We start from the raw sequence: 16,053 nt of genomic DNA on the forward strand, positions 1-16,053 counted from the left end.
CCGAGGAATTTGTGAATGCAAGTTAAGCGATGCCTACTAGTTTGTCATCATTAATCATTAGCTGGTTACTAATTGATAGAGGTGGGTTTCAGAGGTGTTTTAGGTTTGTCTGGTTTTGCTGACAGTTTGAGTAGCTCAGCTGGCTTACCAGAGCGAGAAGACTGATGCCTCGTACAGCTTTGTGGCCTTGCCAGTGAAATAAGAGATTCAATTCCTTGCTTAGCTGAAGAAAGTAAGCAAGCTCACGTCTCCCAGCTCATAGCACAGTACTACTAGGCACAAGGACTTTTTTTTTTTTTTTTGGTAGGCAGAGCATCTCTAGATTATTAGCAGTACTGTTAGTGGGGTATTGCTTAGGTGGTTTAGCTACTTTCAGGGCCTGAGCTCTTCTCTGTGTTCAAGGCTGTATTGCAGCCACATATGTCCATTCCCAGCCATGGTAAGTCATGTTGGGCTGGGCTGGGGCTCTCTGATGTGTCCCGTGTCAGCATTAAAATGCTTTCCTCAGGGTAACTGATGCACTGTGTGCTTGCTGCAGGAGTCTCTGCGAAAAGACTCGGCTGCAAGACTCCGAAAGACCAAGAGCTGAGCACCACTGAATTATAGTATTGCTGTGGTGATGGGTTTATTAGGGCTGGCCGCTGAGGAGCAGTGTCTGGAGTATAAGAATTTATAGACAACCTCTTTTTTTTTTTTCTTTTTCTAGCTCACCAAAGTTGCACATGTTCACTGACTAGTGTCAGATAGAATAAGACTCAATAAATCTCCCCCTAGAAAAGTCCTTTGAAAAGATGCAGCTGTAAGAATTCACGGAATCACAGAATTGTAGGGGTTGGAAGGGACCTCCAGAGATCATCGGGTCCAGCCCCCCTGCCAAAGCAGGTTCCCTAGAGCAGGTTGCTTAGGTAGGCGTCCAGATGGCCCTTGAATATCTCCAGAGGAGGAGACTCCACAACCTCCCTGGGCAGCCTGTTCAAGAGAACTCATAAACGGTTTGAAACAGAATAAGGCAAGAGAACTCATAAATGGTTTGAAAGAGATTTATAGCAGCATGACTGAAAAGGAGGAGAAGAAAGAATTACACATGACACCTCCTAGTACAAAAAAGAAAGAGCTCTACATGAAAGGATCGGTTGGCAAATTGAAAACAAGCAGAAGAATGTCCTTCTTCACACTTCATGTAGCTGAGCTGTCAGTCTGGCTGCAGACATGGCAGATGCCAAAAAGGGCCGCAGTGAAGAAAACACCCAAAGCTCCACAATGAAGAAGTCCTCAGGGGCTGCAGTGAAGAAAACACCCAAAGTTGCACGATGAAGAAGTCCTCAAGGGCCGCAGTGAAGAGAACACGAATAGCTGCATGATGAAAAACTCCTCAGGACCTGGAATGAGAGAAAAACACCAAAAGTTAAAAGATGAAGCACTTGTCAGTGGCAACAAGGTGAAAAACCCACCAAAAGCTGCATGATGAAGCTCTCCTCAGGGAAAACATGGTGAGGAGAACCCCAAAAGCTGGACGGTGCAGAACTCCTCAGGGCTGCTGTGAAGAAAATACCAAACGCTGCATGATGAGGAACTCCTCAGGAGCCGAAGTGAAGAGAACCCCAAAAGTTGGATGGTGAAGAACTCCTCAGGGCTGTAGTGAAGAAACACCAAAAGCTGCACGCAGAAGCACTCCTCAGGGGCCACAAGGAGAAAAGATGAAAAGCTCCACGAAGAATTAATCCTCAAGTGCCATAGTGAAGAAAACACGAAGAGCTGAATGATGAAGCCCTCTTCAGGTGAAACGTGGTTTGGGAGAAACCCCAAAAAGCTGGATGGTGCAGAACTCCTCAGGGCCATAAAGAAGAAAACACAAAAAGCTGCACGATGAAGAACTCTTCAGGGTAAACATGGTGAAGAGAAACCCAAAAGCTGGACAATGTAGAACTCCTCAAGGGCTGCAGTGAAGAAAATACCAAATGCTGCTCGACAAAGCAAACATAAGGGGTCGAAGTGAAGAGAACCCCAAAAGATCAATGATGAAGAACTCCTCAGGGCCGTAGTGAAGAAAACACCCAAAGCTGCACACAGAAGCACTCCTCAGGGCAACAAGGAGAAGAAAACACAAAAAGCTCCACGAAGAATTTCTCCTCAAGCGCCGTAGTGAAGAAAACACGAAGAGCTGAATGCTGAAGCCCTCTTCAGGGGAAACGTGGTGTGGGGAAAACCCCCAAAAGCTGCACGATGAAGAACTCCTCAGGACCGTAGTGAAGAAACCACCAAAAGCTGCCCAACAAAGCATTCCTCAGAGGCTGCAGTGAAGAAGCACAAAAGCTGGACGATGAAGCTCTCCTCAGGGAAAACGTGGTGAAGAGATCCCCAAAAGCTGGACGATGAAGAACTCCTCATGGGCCGCAATGAAGAAAACATCAAAAGCTGCACGCAGAAGCACTCCTCAGAGCAACAAGGAGAAGAAAACACAAACAACTCCACGAAGAATTACTCCTCAAGCACCATAGTGAAGAAAACACGAAGAGCTGAGTGATGAAGCCCTCCTCAGGGTAAATATGGTGTGGGGAAAATCCCCAAAAGCTGGACGATGAAGAACTCCTCATGGGCCGCAATGAAGAAAACACCAAAAGCTGCACGCAGAAGCACTCCTCAGGGCCTGGAACAAGAAAGAAAAAACACCACACCAAATGTTGGAAGATGAAGCACTTCTCTGGGGCAACAAGGTGAAAACATCACCAAAAGCTGCATGACGAAGCTCTCCGCAGGGAAAACATGGTGAAGAGAACCCCAGAAGGTGGACGGTGCAGAACTCCTCAGGGTCGCAGTGAAGAAAACACCAAAAGCTGCACGCAGAAGCACTCCTCAGAGCAACAAGGAGAAGAAAACACAAACAACTCCATGAAGAATTACTCCTCAAGCGCCATAGTGAAGAAAACACGAAGAGCTGAATGCTGAAGCCCTCCTCAGGGGAAACATGGTGTGGGGAAAACCCCCAAAAGCTGCACGATGAATAACTCCTCAGGAAAAAAAAAAATAAAAAAAAAATGTTGGAAGTTGAAGCAGTTCTCAGGGGCAACAAGGTGAAAACAACACCAAAAGCTGCATGATGAAGAACTCCTCAGGGTAAACGTGGTGAAGAGAACTCCAAAAGCTGGACGATGCATAACTCCACAGGGCCATAGTGAAGAAAAATCCCAAAGCTGCATGATGAAGAACTCCCCAGGGTAAATGTGGTGAAGAGAACCCCAAAAGCCGCACAATGAAGAACTCCTCAGGGCCGTAGTGAAGAAAACACCAAAAGCTGCACACAGAAACACTCCTCAGGGCAACAAGGAGAAGAAAACATAAAAAGCTCCAAGAAGAATTACTCCTCAAGCGCCGTAGTGAAGAAAACATGAAGAGCTGAACGCTGAAGCCCTCTTCAGCGGAAACGTGGTGTGGGGAAAACACCCAAAAGCTGCATGATGAAGAACTCCTCAGAAAAAAAAAATGAAAAAAAATGTTGGAAGATGAAGCACTTGTCAGGGGCAACAAGGTGAAAACACCACCAAAAGCTGCATGATGAAGCTCTCCTCAGGGAAAACATGGTGAGGAGAACCCCAAAAGCTGGACGGTGCAGAACTCCTCAGGGCCGCTGTGAAGAAAATACCAAACGCTGCATGATGAAGAACTCCTCAGGAGCCGAAGTGAAGAGAACCCCAAAAGTTGGGTGGTGAAGAACTCCTCAGGGCTGTAGTGAAGAAAACACCAAAAGCTGCACGATGAAGAACTCCTCTGGGTAAACATGGTGAAGAGAAACCCAAAAGCTGGACGATGCAGAACTCCTCAAGGGCTGCAGTGAAGAAAATACCAAATGCTGCTCGACAAAGCAAACCTAGGGGCCGAAGTGAAGAGAACCCCAAAAGATCAATGATGAAGAACTCCTCAGGGCTGCAATGAAGAAAACACCAAAAGCTGCACGCAGAAACACTCCTCAGGGCAACAAGGAGAAGAAAACACAAAAAGGTCCACGAAGAATTACTCCTGAAGCGCCATAGTGAAGAAAACACGAAGAGCTGAATGCTGAAGCCCTCTTCAGGGGAAACGTGGTGTGGGGAAAACCCCCAAAAGCTGCACGATGAAGAACTCCTCAGGGCCGTAGTGAAGAAAACACCAAAAGTTGCCCAACAAAGCATTCCTCAGAGGCTGCAGTGAAGAAGCACAAAAGCTGGACGATGAAGCTCTCCTCAGGGAAAACGTGGTGAAGAGATCCCCAAAAGCTGGACGATGAAGAACTCCTCATGGGCCGCAATGAAGAAAACACCAAAAGCTGCACGCAGAAGCACTCCTCAGGGCCTGGAACAAGAAAGAAAAACACCACACCAAATGTTGGAAGATGAAGCACTTCTCTGGGGCAACAAGGAGAAAACATCACCAAAAGCTGCATGACGAAGCTCTCCTCAGGGAAAACATGGTGAAGAGAACCCCAGAAGGTGGACGGTGCAGAACTCCTCAGGGCCATAGGTGAAGAAAACACAAAAAGCTGCACGCAGAAGCACTCCTTAGAGCAACAAGGAGAAAACACAAACAACTCCACGAAGAATTACTCCTCAAGCGCCATAGTGAAGAAAACACGAAGAGCTGAGTGATGAAGCCCTCCTCAGGGTAAACATGGTGTGGGGAAAATCCCCAAAAGCTGCACAATGAAGAACTCCTCAGGGCCGTAGTGAAGAAAACACCAAAAGCTGCACGCAGAAACACTCCTCAGGGGCCACAAGGAGATGAAGACACAAAAAGCTCCACGAAGAATTACTCCTCAAGCGCCATAATGAAGAAAACACGAAGAGCTGAATGCTGAAGCCCTCCTCAGGGGAAACATGGTGTGGGGAAAACCCCCAAAAGCTGCACGATGAATAACTCCTCAGGAAAAAAAAAATAAAAAAAAAAATGTTGGAAGTTGAAGCAGTTCTCAGGGGCAACAAGGTGAAAACAACACCAAAAGCTGCATAATGAAGCTCTCCTCCGGGTAAACGTGGTGAAGAGAACCCCAAAAGCTGGACGATGCAGAACTCCACAGGGCCGTAGTGAAGAAAAATCCCAAAGCTGCATGATGAAGAACTCCCCAGTGTAAATGTGGTGAAGAGAACCCCAAAAGCCGCACAATGAAGAACTCCTCAGGGCCGTAGTGAAGAAAACACCAAAAGCTGCACACAGAAACATTCCTCAGGGCAACAAGGAGAAGAAAACATAAAAAGCTCCATGAAGAATTACTCTTCAAGCGCCATAGTGAAGAAAACATGAAGAGCTGAATGCTGAAGCCCGCCTCAGGGGAAACGTGGTGTGGGGAAAACACCCAAAAGCTGCATGATGAAAAACTCCTCAGGAAAAAAAAATGAAAAAAAATGTTGAAAGATGAAGCACTTGTCAGGGGCAACAAGGTGAAAACACCACCAAAAGCTGCATGATGAAGCTCTCCTCAGGGAAAGCATGGTGAGGAGAACCCCAAAAGCTGGACGATGCAGAACTCCACAGGGCTGCAGTGAAGAAAAATCCCAAAGCTGCATGATGAAGAACTCCCCAGGGCCGTAGTGAAGAAAACACCAAAAGCTGCACACAGAAACACTCCTCAGGGCAACAAGGAGAAGAAAACACAAACAACTCCATGAAGAATTACTCCTGAAGCGCCATAGTGAAGAAAACACGAAGAGCTGAATGCTGAAGCCCTCTTCAGGGGAAACGTGGTGTGGGGAAAACCCCCAAAAGCTGCACGATGAACTCCTCAGGAAAAAAAAATAAAAAAATTTGGAAGATGAAGCACTTGTCAGGGGCAACAAGGTGAAAACATCACTAAAAGCTGCATGATGAAGCTCTCCTCGGGGAAAACGTGGTGATGAGAACTACAAAACTGTATGGTGCAGAACTCCTCAAGGGCCTCAGTGAAGAAAACACCAAAAGCTGCATGACGAAGAATTCCTCTGGGTAAACATGGTGAAGAGAACCCCAAAAGCTGGACGATGCAGAACTCCACAGGGCTGCAGTGAAGAAAACACCCAAAGCTGCATGATGAAGAAATCCTCAGGGTAAATGTCGTGAAGAGAACCCCAAAAGCTGGACGATGCAGAACTCCTCATGGGCCATAGTGAAGAAAACACCAAAAGCTGCACGCAGGACTCCTCAGGGCCTGGAATGAGAAAAAAACAACACACCAAATGTTGGAAGATGAAGCACTTCTCAGGGGCAGCAAGGTGAAAACATCACCAAAAGCTGCATGACGAAGCTCTCCTCAGGGAAAACATGGTGAGGAGAACCCTAAAAGCTGGACGGTGCAGAACTCCTCGGGGTCGCAGTGATGAAAACACCAAAAGCTGCATAATGAACTCCTCAGGGCTGTAGTGAAGAAAACATCAAAATCTGCATGATGACGCACTCCTCAGGGTCCCAAAGTGAAGAGAACCCCAAAAGCTGCACGATGAAGAACTCCTCAGGGATCACAAGGTGAGGAAAACACAAAAAGCTCCGCGAAAAATGACTCCTGAAGTGCCATAGTAAAAAAAAAAAAAAAAAAAACGACACGAAAAGCAGAATGATGAAGCACTCCTTGGGGGAAACGTGGTGTGGAGAACCCCAAAAGCTGCATGGTGAAGACGTCCTCAGGAAAACACAGTGAAGGAAAAAAAAAAAAAAAGCTGCCCCCAGAAGCACTCCTCAGGGGCCACAAGCAGCCCACCGGCCATGCCTCGCCTGCGCGCTGCCATCACTGGAGTGCCGCAGCCCCAGCACACCCAGCACCATGCCACCCACCCTGCCCTGTGACACCTCTGCTCCCTCACAGCCAGGCGCCGCCCCATTGGCCGCCTGCCTTGGCGCCTCTGGGCGCAGCCAATAGCGAGGCAGCTTGCGCTTGTTGCTAGGCAGCATGGAGCTGTGGCACCCAGTGGGCGCCAGGAGGCTGCAGGGCGGTGCCGGCCTCCCAGGGCTGAGGCCTCCCTGACACCACCTCCAGCTCTGCCTCGCCTTGCCCCCCGGCCCTCCAAGAGACGGGTTTTTACGCTAGGAGCACGCAAACTGCTCCAGCGAGGTGGCAGAGGTGTAGGTCATCGTGTAGGGCACACTGACGTTGCCCAATAAAACCCTCTGAGCTCGGCCAGTCAGCCAGTTCCCAACCCACCTTACTGTCCACTCATCTATTCCACACTTCTTCAGCTGTGGTAGCAGGATGTCCTGGGAGACAGTATCAAAAGTCTTGCTAGTCAAGGTAGATGACATCCACTGCTCTCACCCCATCTACCCAGCTGGTAATGCCATCGTAGAAGGCTATCGGTTTGGTCGAACACGATTTTCCCTTGGTGAAGACTTCTACCACTGTTTTCTTTTTGTCTTTCCTAGAAATGCACATTAGCCTGTCAAGGAACCACAGGTTTCTTGCTCTCATGTGCACATCTCTGTAAAGGAGCCCACAGTGATGGAAGACTCTGGTGCACTGTAGTTTCAAAAATCAAGTGTTTTTTTGTTTGTTTGTTTTGTTTTCATTTTGCCAGCTTGTCTACCTCATGTTGTTCTGGCTGGCTGGAGTAAAGAGGTTACCCAGTTAATTAACATCTTAATGAGCACAAATCTAAAGGCAATGTATTCTACCTCAACGTATTTCGTGGATTGATGCCCTCCCTCCATTGCAAGGGACCTTCAAGGTTAGCAACAAGGGGCCTTGCTGTTCTTCAAGGTTAGCCACAAGGTATCCCCACCTGGTCTAGAGGAAAGGCTAGCTTCTGTGTTTAAAGACCTGCTGAGCTATTCCCAGTCCAGATTAATCTGCTGGAACTTGTATGGAAGATTGATCTCACCTCCTGGACAAAAAAAAACACAAAACAAACAAACAAACAAAGAAACAACAACAACAACAACAACAACAAACAAACAAAAAAACACTCGATAGCCACAAGGAAGTTTTTCGGTGCTGTCTGATCCGCAGCTCCCACCTGGCAGGAGCAGAGCCCCTTTAGGTTGCAGGTGGGTCGTGGAGTTACATGGAAAAATCCAAGCAGCTTCCTTAGCTCGATGGCCCTGTGCCCTCGTCAGTCAGTCAGAGCTGCAAAGGATTCGCCCACAAGCTCTTGGTGTACCGTGACCCAGAGACACTTTTCTTGGCAGCCTGAAGTCTTTAAAGTCTTTTGTGATGCAACTGGAAACAAACAGGGAAAGATGCTTGGGTTTTCTTAAGGGATCGGTCTGAGAGAGCTGGAGCTCTGATTGAATAAGTGATGTGCTGAAAAAGTCCACGCTCTGTCGGTGCTTTAATAAGTAATTGAACTGAGTAGCGCCGTGTGTGATCCCGGTGGGACCTTTTTGTTTTTCAGCTTTCTTTTCCTTTGGAGTCGTGGCTACCACCACAGATCACAGAGCAGCACAGTGTATCTAAAGCTGCAAAAAGTCAAAGCAGAATTTCTTTTATCCGCATTTCTCTTGCTGTCATCCCCAGACTTCTGTATGCAGCTTAGAGGGTGTGGAAGAAAAGCACAGTTGTTTTAGAGAACTAAACTCTCTGCTTTTGGTGCATGTCATGAATACATGTCCAAGTTGTAACCACTTTCTATCTGAAAGCTGCTAATTCTGATTTTTCTTTTCCTCAGCCGCTGATGTTTTTCATGTGACCTTTAGGATTTGGATTTTAGATCTCAACCCTTGGATAAATTGGGTTGAAATTGGGAAATGGTTAAAAATATGGCTAGGGATGATGAGCAGCTGGGTGGATATTCCCTCCGATAGCAGGGGATCACTGTCCCGTGAGGAGTGTTTCCTTGCAAAGCTTCACTAGAGGTGACTGTAGTCCTAATCCTGCATGACTTGAACTTTTAGTACAGTGAAGTTTTAGTACAATTCACACATGTGAATTGGGTATAAAATCGTATCTGCACCAAAGGATCGTATTACTTTGTTCCTTTGGTGCAGGTCAAAATTGCAATGTGATGTGCCAGGCAAAAGAATTTGGGATGATTTTTTTTGGTAACCAGCTTCTTTCTGAGTATGTCTCTGAAGTGTGCTAATACGACATCTTCAGCATGGTTATTCAGAGCAGTTACAGCTCCTGCTCACCCTCTGTGCTTTGATTGCAGCCTAGGTCAAATCTCTTTGGTTAGCCTCTTCAAGTGGTTTAGCTTTCAGTCATCAAAGCTTACACTACAAGAATATAAGATTTTTAGACTTTTTTTTTCCATACAACCCTTTTTTTCCTCATTCCTTCAGGAGCAGATATGATCTTTTCTTGTACACGGTTTGCCTGTACCGCTGTTTCCACTTCTGAGGGATGCTAAGAACTTCTCTTACGTGGTACTTTCCCGACTGAGCTTGTCTCCTGCTGAAAGTCAACCCAACACTCTTCACTTGGTTTTCTGCTCTTGGTTTTCTGAGATTAGATGATCTTGGTTGCCTCAGTTCTCAATAATTCAACCTATCCCTTAGAACAACTGAGGATATTATTAAATGCATGCAGCATTTCTTGCTCTGAGACTTTTGGATGACAGAAATTTGTGCTATGTTTTTTGTTAAGATGCTGCTACAAACTCTGCTTTTATTGGGTAAATTGTGTCTTAGTCCTATGGGATGCATCTCTCTGGTTGTCCTTTCCCTCTTAGCATCTGATCAGACAGAGGTCTTTGGTTATGTTTGGGGTGGGATTTGTCTGACCAGATATAGGAGACATCTGTCTCCTATGATAGGGGCTCTCTTTGTAATCAAAGGAGAGGGTGACAAGGGAAAGGAGTTCTTGACTGCTGCTCTTCTTATCTTACAGCTGATGTCTACAAGAGATCAGGTGAATTGTCTCCTGAGTGAGCCCTTCCTCTCTGCTGGCACGGGGAGTAGAAAGGCAGTTTTGTGGAGAAAGGGCAGAAAAAGCCAGTTTTTCAGGTTGTGTCAAAACTCTTGAAGACTTGATTGAAAGCTGCTCTCAGCTTTGGAGGCAGGAGTTGTCCCCAGTTGCCATTGTACAGCGAGAAAGTTTTCTTGTTCCAGGACTGCTCTGTTTTTACTGTCAAATCCATGAGATTGACCTCCCCAGCTCCCTTCAGGCAGCACTCTTTGTACACCTGCATGGAGATATCCAACGGACGTGGGCTGGGAGTTTTGTTACGTTTCTGCTTTTTGTCCTTTGTTGCATGCCCTTGCTCGTGTTTATCCCTTCAAGCTGGACTCTTTCAGGCATTTGTATTATGCCTGCAAGCTCAGTACTCTGGTACAGTAAAAGACAGCTCCCTTAAGACTTAGACAAGCATTACAGAGGAAAACAAAGTTCTGTTCAACTTGCTGTTGGGAGACAATATTTACTCTCTGACTGACATGTATGCACTACCCTCCTGAAACCTCAGCTCTGTTCCAGTACCGGTGTGTCGGAAGATGGCATTCTCCTTGAAAACAGCCTGAGCCACGTTGCATAAAAGAAGGGCTTAGAGAAACAGGGCAGAAACGGAGCTGCTTCTTAGCTGAGGACTTTCATCTTAAAATAAAACACATTAGAGAAAACAAATATGGAGCAAAGGATTCTCACACAACTTTGATGTCACAGCTTATGTCTCCTGAGAGCATCTCTTTGCACTGCTGCCATAGCTTGTTAGGCTAGGACGGGACATTCTCCTGTCACTCCCGATAACGTTTCTTTGTTAGATTCCTGCCCTAAATGACTCAACCTGAGGACAGTTGCTTATTGCAAAAAGACCCTTTTGATCAAGAAAGATACTGTTGAAAGGCAACAATACGTTTCCCTAATTTCAATTTCTCAGCTTAATTATTCTGGTGCCTGCCATTGTTGTCCCTTAGAAGAAATGCCTACTTAAGCAGAGGGAGAAAGAAGGCATTGAATGTAGCTAATCCAATACGTGATTTAGTCAGTTCATGTGGATGAATAAGCAAATAAACTGCATTTCAAGACTTCCTTTGGCGTGAATGCATTTTTTTTTCTCACAGTGACTCTTGGCTCAGAAGATATGTCTGTGGTGTTTTATTTGATTCTATTTCACCGTGTTTGCAGCGTGGCAAACTCTCCCAAATGCTTTTCTGCAAAGTCTCCTTTTGCTGTTTGCCCAGTGAATGTAGATTTTTGACTTTGATCTGTACCGTGTGCAGTTTTGGCATGCTTCTTAGTTAAACAACTGTTGCTAACAGCTTCCCCTGCCTGTCAGTAGTCACTTCTATCACTCATGGGCTTTCCATAGCAAAAAAGAAGAGCCACCGTTGGGACAAGTGCTCACAGTACAGGCCAGGAGGAACATCAAAAAACTCTTTCCCTTCTTTCCTGGCCTAGAAACATTGCTGCAACTCAGGGGACAGGCACTGTTGGATTGTCCAGAGCATGAGTATTTTGGAGTAGGGGGTGGACGCCCGCGTGCTGATGGCGAGCCAGATTGTCTAGATGAGAAATCACTGAGGTGAGACTGGCCAGGTAATTTGTATCAAGTTCTGTGTTTTGTATACCAAGTTCAGCATTTTGTAATTTACGCTCTGAGTCTTTAAATGAAGAAGTAAATTAAATTTCTCAGATGAGTGAGAATGCTGTGTTTGGAGGGGGAGGGATTTGGGAATTGCTTGGGGAGGGGACCCCTCCTCTGCCCTGATGCATCTTGCTGTGTTTCTGTACAGTGCTCCAGGCTCCCAGGGGACATGGACATGGCTCCCTCCCTGAGCTTCCTCCAGCCTAAAAACTGGGAACTGGGGTCAAACACACCAGGCAGAGGTAGCATCAGAGCTCCCAGTGGTGGGGTAGCACCTCAAGGCTGCTGTTCCAAAAGGCTGAATGCCCCACGGCCACTGCTTTCAGTGTACATGGGGGTGGCCGTGGAGTTGTGGTGTCTCCAGGGCCTCGTGTTGGACTGGGAGCTCAGCCTTCAGCAGTGACAAAGGAAGTGAAAGATTTCAACATACTTTTTTCTTTCTTTTTCTTTTTTTTTTTTTCCACATGGTGACTAGAATATAGAGTGTGAACTGGCCATGAAGGTTAAGTGTTGTCCTTGAGCTCAGCTGGGCGCCTTTCCAGTTGAGGTAGGAGCATTGCCTTGTGCAAGGCACTGGTGGGACCCCATCGGGGAGGGCATTTGCAAATCGATTCTCTTGTGTTCAAGACAGAATTTAAACTGGAACAAGTGAGGAAGAGGGCTGATGTGTTGATCAGGGGAAGAGAAATGCTGTCCTAGCAGAGGAGACTAAAAGCTTGGCTTGCTTAACCTACCAAGTGGAAGCTGAGAGGTAATACCATCGCGCAGCATAAATCCTTCAGGTTGGGGGTAAAGAGCAGGAGAAGAGCTGTTCAAGCCAAAGGACAGTGCTGGCACACAAGCAAATGACACGCACTGGGAATAAATTTGGACTGGAAATTAGGAGCGAGGCAGGGGGAAGGTGCTGGAGGACCTCCCGTACCCTGAGCGTGGTGCCAGCAGCACGGAGCTGCGTGCTTGCAGCATGACGCGTGGCAGGGCTGTAGCACCGTGTCAGCAATCCCGTGCTCCTGCAGAAACCTGCATTAGCCTTGGACCAGAAGCGACCTTGGGAGAAACTGCTGTTTGCCGTGTGGGCAGAGCGGGGTTTCACGCTACACCTCTTTTTGAATTTCCTCTTGACTGCATGAGACTTGTGGGAAGGAAGGAGCACGGAAGGGGCAGATAAATTGAAAGGTTCCAACTCTGCTTCGTAACAGTGGGGCACGTAACAGCCCCGTTTGCTATCAGCTTGCTGGGTTAGTCCTCTGCAAGCAAGAGGAATTTACCCCGTGGCAATCTTTCTTCACTAGAACCCTGCAAAAGGAAGTGAGGTTTAATTAGCATTTTAAAGTGGACAGCCTTGAAGTTAATGATATTCAATAAAGAAAAATTGTTTTAACCTTATTTGCACTTTTCAATTTACTTATTAGAGGCCATCTGTTATATTTTAAGCAAGAGCACTGGGAGCTAAACTCTCAGATTGTCAAATGAGGCTAAGCAGAAGGGAAAGAACAGGCTGCTTTAAATGAGCAATTAGGCTGTTGGTTTTTTTCTTTTTCCAATTTCTCACTTTTGTGTCAAAAAGCAAATGGTCACCATTTCAAGTAACAGTTCAGTTGCTATAATGACATCTGTTTTTACAGGTGCTCATCAGTCCTGGAGAATGTCACTTGTCCTCAGAGCTCAGATATCGTCCAACATGGATGAAATTAGAAAAGCCAGAAGCAAGTTGAAACTGATGATGAGGGATGCGAGGGGCAAGAATAAGGTTTTCTATAGGTAAATCATCAGAAAAAGGAAAACCAGGAAATATATTGATCTGCTGCTGACTGGGTTGGCCAACCTAGTCAGAAAGAGCATGGAAAAAGCTTTGCTTTTGTCTTTACTGGCAAGATGTGCTGCTAAGCCTCTTTAGGTCCAGTGGCAGATTTTGGGGAAGATGGGCATTACCTATAGGATAGGAGGGTCAATTTAGGGGCTAGTGAAGTAAAATGGGCACACGTGGGTGTGTGGGATCAGACAGAGATGTGTCTGAGTAAGGGAACTGCAAGCAGGTCAGCTCCACCTGTCTCCAGGAAGGTGACAGAGCAAATCTTCCTGGGAGCCATTTCCAGGCATGTGAAGGACGAGAAGACACCGCTGAATGCAGGGACCACATCTCCATCGACTATCAAGGCAATTTGACTCCTAGGCTTGTTTTAAACTTGAGCTGATTCCCACCATACCTCTGAGGAGGTTCTTGTGGTGTGCCTGAGCAAAACAAGAGCCTTTGGCAGGGCAGAAGCCAAACCTTGGCCTGCCAGGTCTCATGAGACTAACTCAAATTCTGGGCCTCACAGCATCCACCGTGGAGGGTTGGGAAAGGAAAGAGGTCTTCTCCAAGGTCTTCTCCAAGTCTACTCAAAATATGGGAGTCGGTACAGATGGTGCTGCGCATCTGGATTTGGCAAGGTAAATTCACGTATGGACGTGAGCAGTCCCGCTGGGATTAGTTTAGGACAGAATCCTGGTCTCTGTGGGATTTGGCTGCAGTGTCTGTAAGATTACCCATCCCAAAGCGGGGTGGAATAATCCCTTCTGTAAACGAATGCAAAATGGGATCAATGCCACGGGCTGATAACCTCTTCCACGGTGGCAGCGACTTAAACTGCTACAGCAGGAAGCCCTTCGACCTCTGCATCAAAACAGCCGATCCCACAAATGTTTGAAAATGTAGGTTTTTAACCTCACTCCTGTGGTTTGTTGCGCTAAAGTTAGGCTGAAATCAACTTCTTTATGTGAGCTCTTGGGAGTCCCCCAGATTTGTTAGGGGCTGAACCCACCAGCTTCTGTTGACTTCAAGCTTGCTCTGCACTCAGCTGTTTCTGTCCTCTGTGGGTACAACTGTACCCAGTACAGAAGGGAAGAGAAATGATCCAAACAGAAGAAACAGGGCAGAAATGTAAACTAGATCACGTTGATTCACAACAGCACTTGATCATTACAAAGAAAACCCGTACTAAACCAAGCCAAGTGTGAAGTATCTGCACCAGTGAAATCCATCTGCCAACGATGTTACTGTAAAAAATAGCCATGGGTACTGTTAGTTTGCCGTAAATGCAAAAGCTGAATGTGCATGCAATAAAATAGCTTTATAAAATCTTGCTTTTGTGTCTGTCCAAGCTTAAAATGCTATTTCGGGTTTAGATCTATAGAGAGAAAAAAAAAAAAAGACCAACACATCTTGAGGTGACTTTTGTTTTAAGGCTGTTTTAAATTTATAACTGAGCTGGCTAAAATGCTTTTCATCAAAGTACAAAAGTTTCATGCTGTAATTAATGGCAAGTGATATCTAACGCAATAAAACACCATCATTTCAGTGTTCTTACAAGACTATTTATGACTGGGTATTGAAACTGATAATGATTCTGCCATTTGTCCTCATAATTTATTATTCCAAGGAGAGGCAAGTGGTGGTAAGGGTTCACGATCCGTTTTATGGAAAGAGTGCTGAATTCAGCTTTTTATAGGTGTAAATGACAATGTTTGGTGCTCGGTGGAAAGCCTGCATGTGACAGCAAGTGCAGACCCCACTGAGGGGTCGAGATGGGGAGCGTTAATGCTCTTTCCTAGAGAGGGGAAGCCCTTGGCCATGTGATCCCATTGCAGGTAGCATTACTGGGACCAGTACAGCCACTGGGTCGTTGTCGCAGCACGATCCTTTGGAAGACCAGGGCGGGATTTTTCTGGAAGCCTCCCACCTGGTTTCTGAGCGAGCTGATCTCACAACGTATTGCTCTAGGCAGCCAAAGCTGAATTCACTATAAACAACCTGACCCATAGCCCATTGAACGTAATGGAAAGAATTACTGGCCTTGGCAAGCCTCGTGTCAGGCTGAAACAAAAGCTCGGCTCCAGAGGAGACTTCCCTTGGTCTTGCAAAGTGCCAGCCAGACCGCGTCCCTCTGAGCACAGCCCTTTCCCTTTGCACCAGCCAAGGCTGATTTACCGAATGCTCAGGCTCTGATTCTCACCTTACTGAGGCTTGTGGAAACCTGGAGGAATTTCTTTAAAGTCAGTATTGACACAGCTAATGGAAAATCTGAGTGAAGTCAGACCTCGGGGTTTGTTTTTCAGGCTAAGATCTGAAAAAGAGAGGTGATGCCTCAACCTGCCGGACTCTGGGACCGGGAGGTTTGCATTCCCTAGACTACAGCTCTCTGGTTTTCCCCAGGCTGCTGTTCATTTGCTGTGGAATAAGGTACTGTAGGTAAAGATTTGCATTTCCATCAATAGCCCTAGCAGTAAGTCTAACGAGTTCCTTGCAAATAGCTCGGAGTGAATCTGCGGCCACAGAGGCAGAGCAGGATGTGACCCATTTTCTTTGCTTTCCAAGAGCTACGGCCCCCTTCCTCCTCCCTTCAGCCTCCCCCCATTTATTCTAATCAGCATGTCAAAAGAGAAGTCACTCCTTTATTGGAGGTTATCCATGTCAAGGGAAGTTATGTTTCCATCACTACCTGGGGGCCCATCAGCAGATGAAGACGGAGAGCAGTGACTCAGAATGACTTTGAAGCAACACCCAGCAGCAACTGAAGACAAGAACATAACCTCGGCTGACGTTGAATATAACCCAATACAC

At 46.5% G+C, this 16,053-nt stretch overlaps 1 protein-coding gene and 1 long non-coding RNA gene across 2 annotated transcripts in view; one reads left to right on the plus strand and one right to left on the minus strand.

Annotated features, from left to right (window-relative positions):
- The window catches only part of XYLB (xylulokinase), a 99,806-nt gene extending 85,235 nt beyond the window's left edge, over window positions 1–14,571 (plus strand). Inside the window, exon 19 of the mRNA XM_083824697.1 lies at window positions 9,515–14,571. Within this exon, the coding sequence (XP_083680823.1) occupies window positions 9,515–9,892 (378 nt within the window). The 3' untranslated portion in view covers window positions 9,893–14,571. The remainder of the gene's footprint in view (window positions 1–9,514) is intronic.
- On the minus strand, window positions 48–9,534 carry LOC310894509. The gene is made up of 2 exons (XR_014579970.1): window positions 1,452–9,534; window positions 48–1,379 (listed from the first exon to the last, which is right to left on the minus strand). It is a non-coding gene; the product is annotated as an uncharacterized lncRNA (long non-coding RNA).
- Window positions 14,572–16,053: the final 1,482 nt, after the last annotated feature.

Source organism: Anser anser (assembly GCF_964211835.1).
Source record: "Anser anser genome assembly, chromosome: 2".
Taxonomy (NCBI): Eukaryota; Metazoa; Chordata; class Aves; order Anseriformes; family Anatidae; genus Anser; species Anser anser.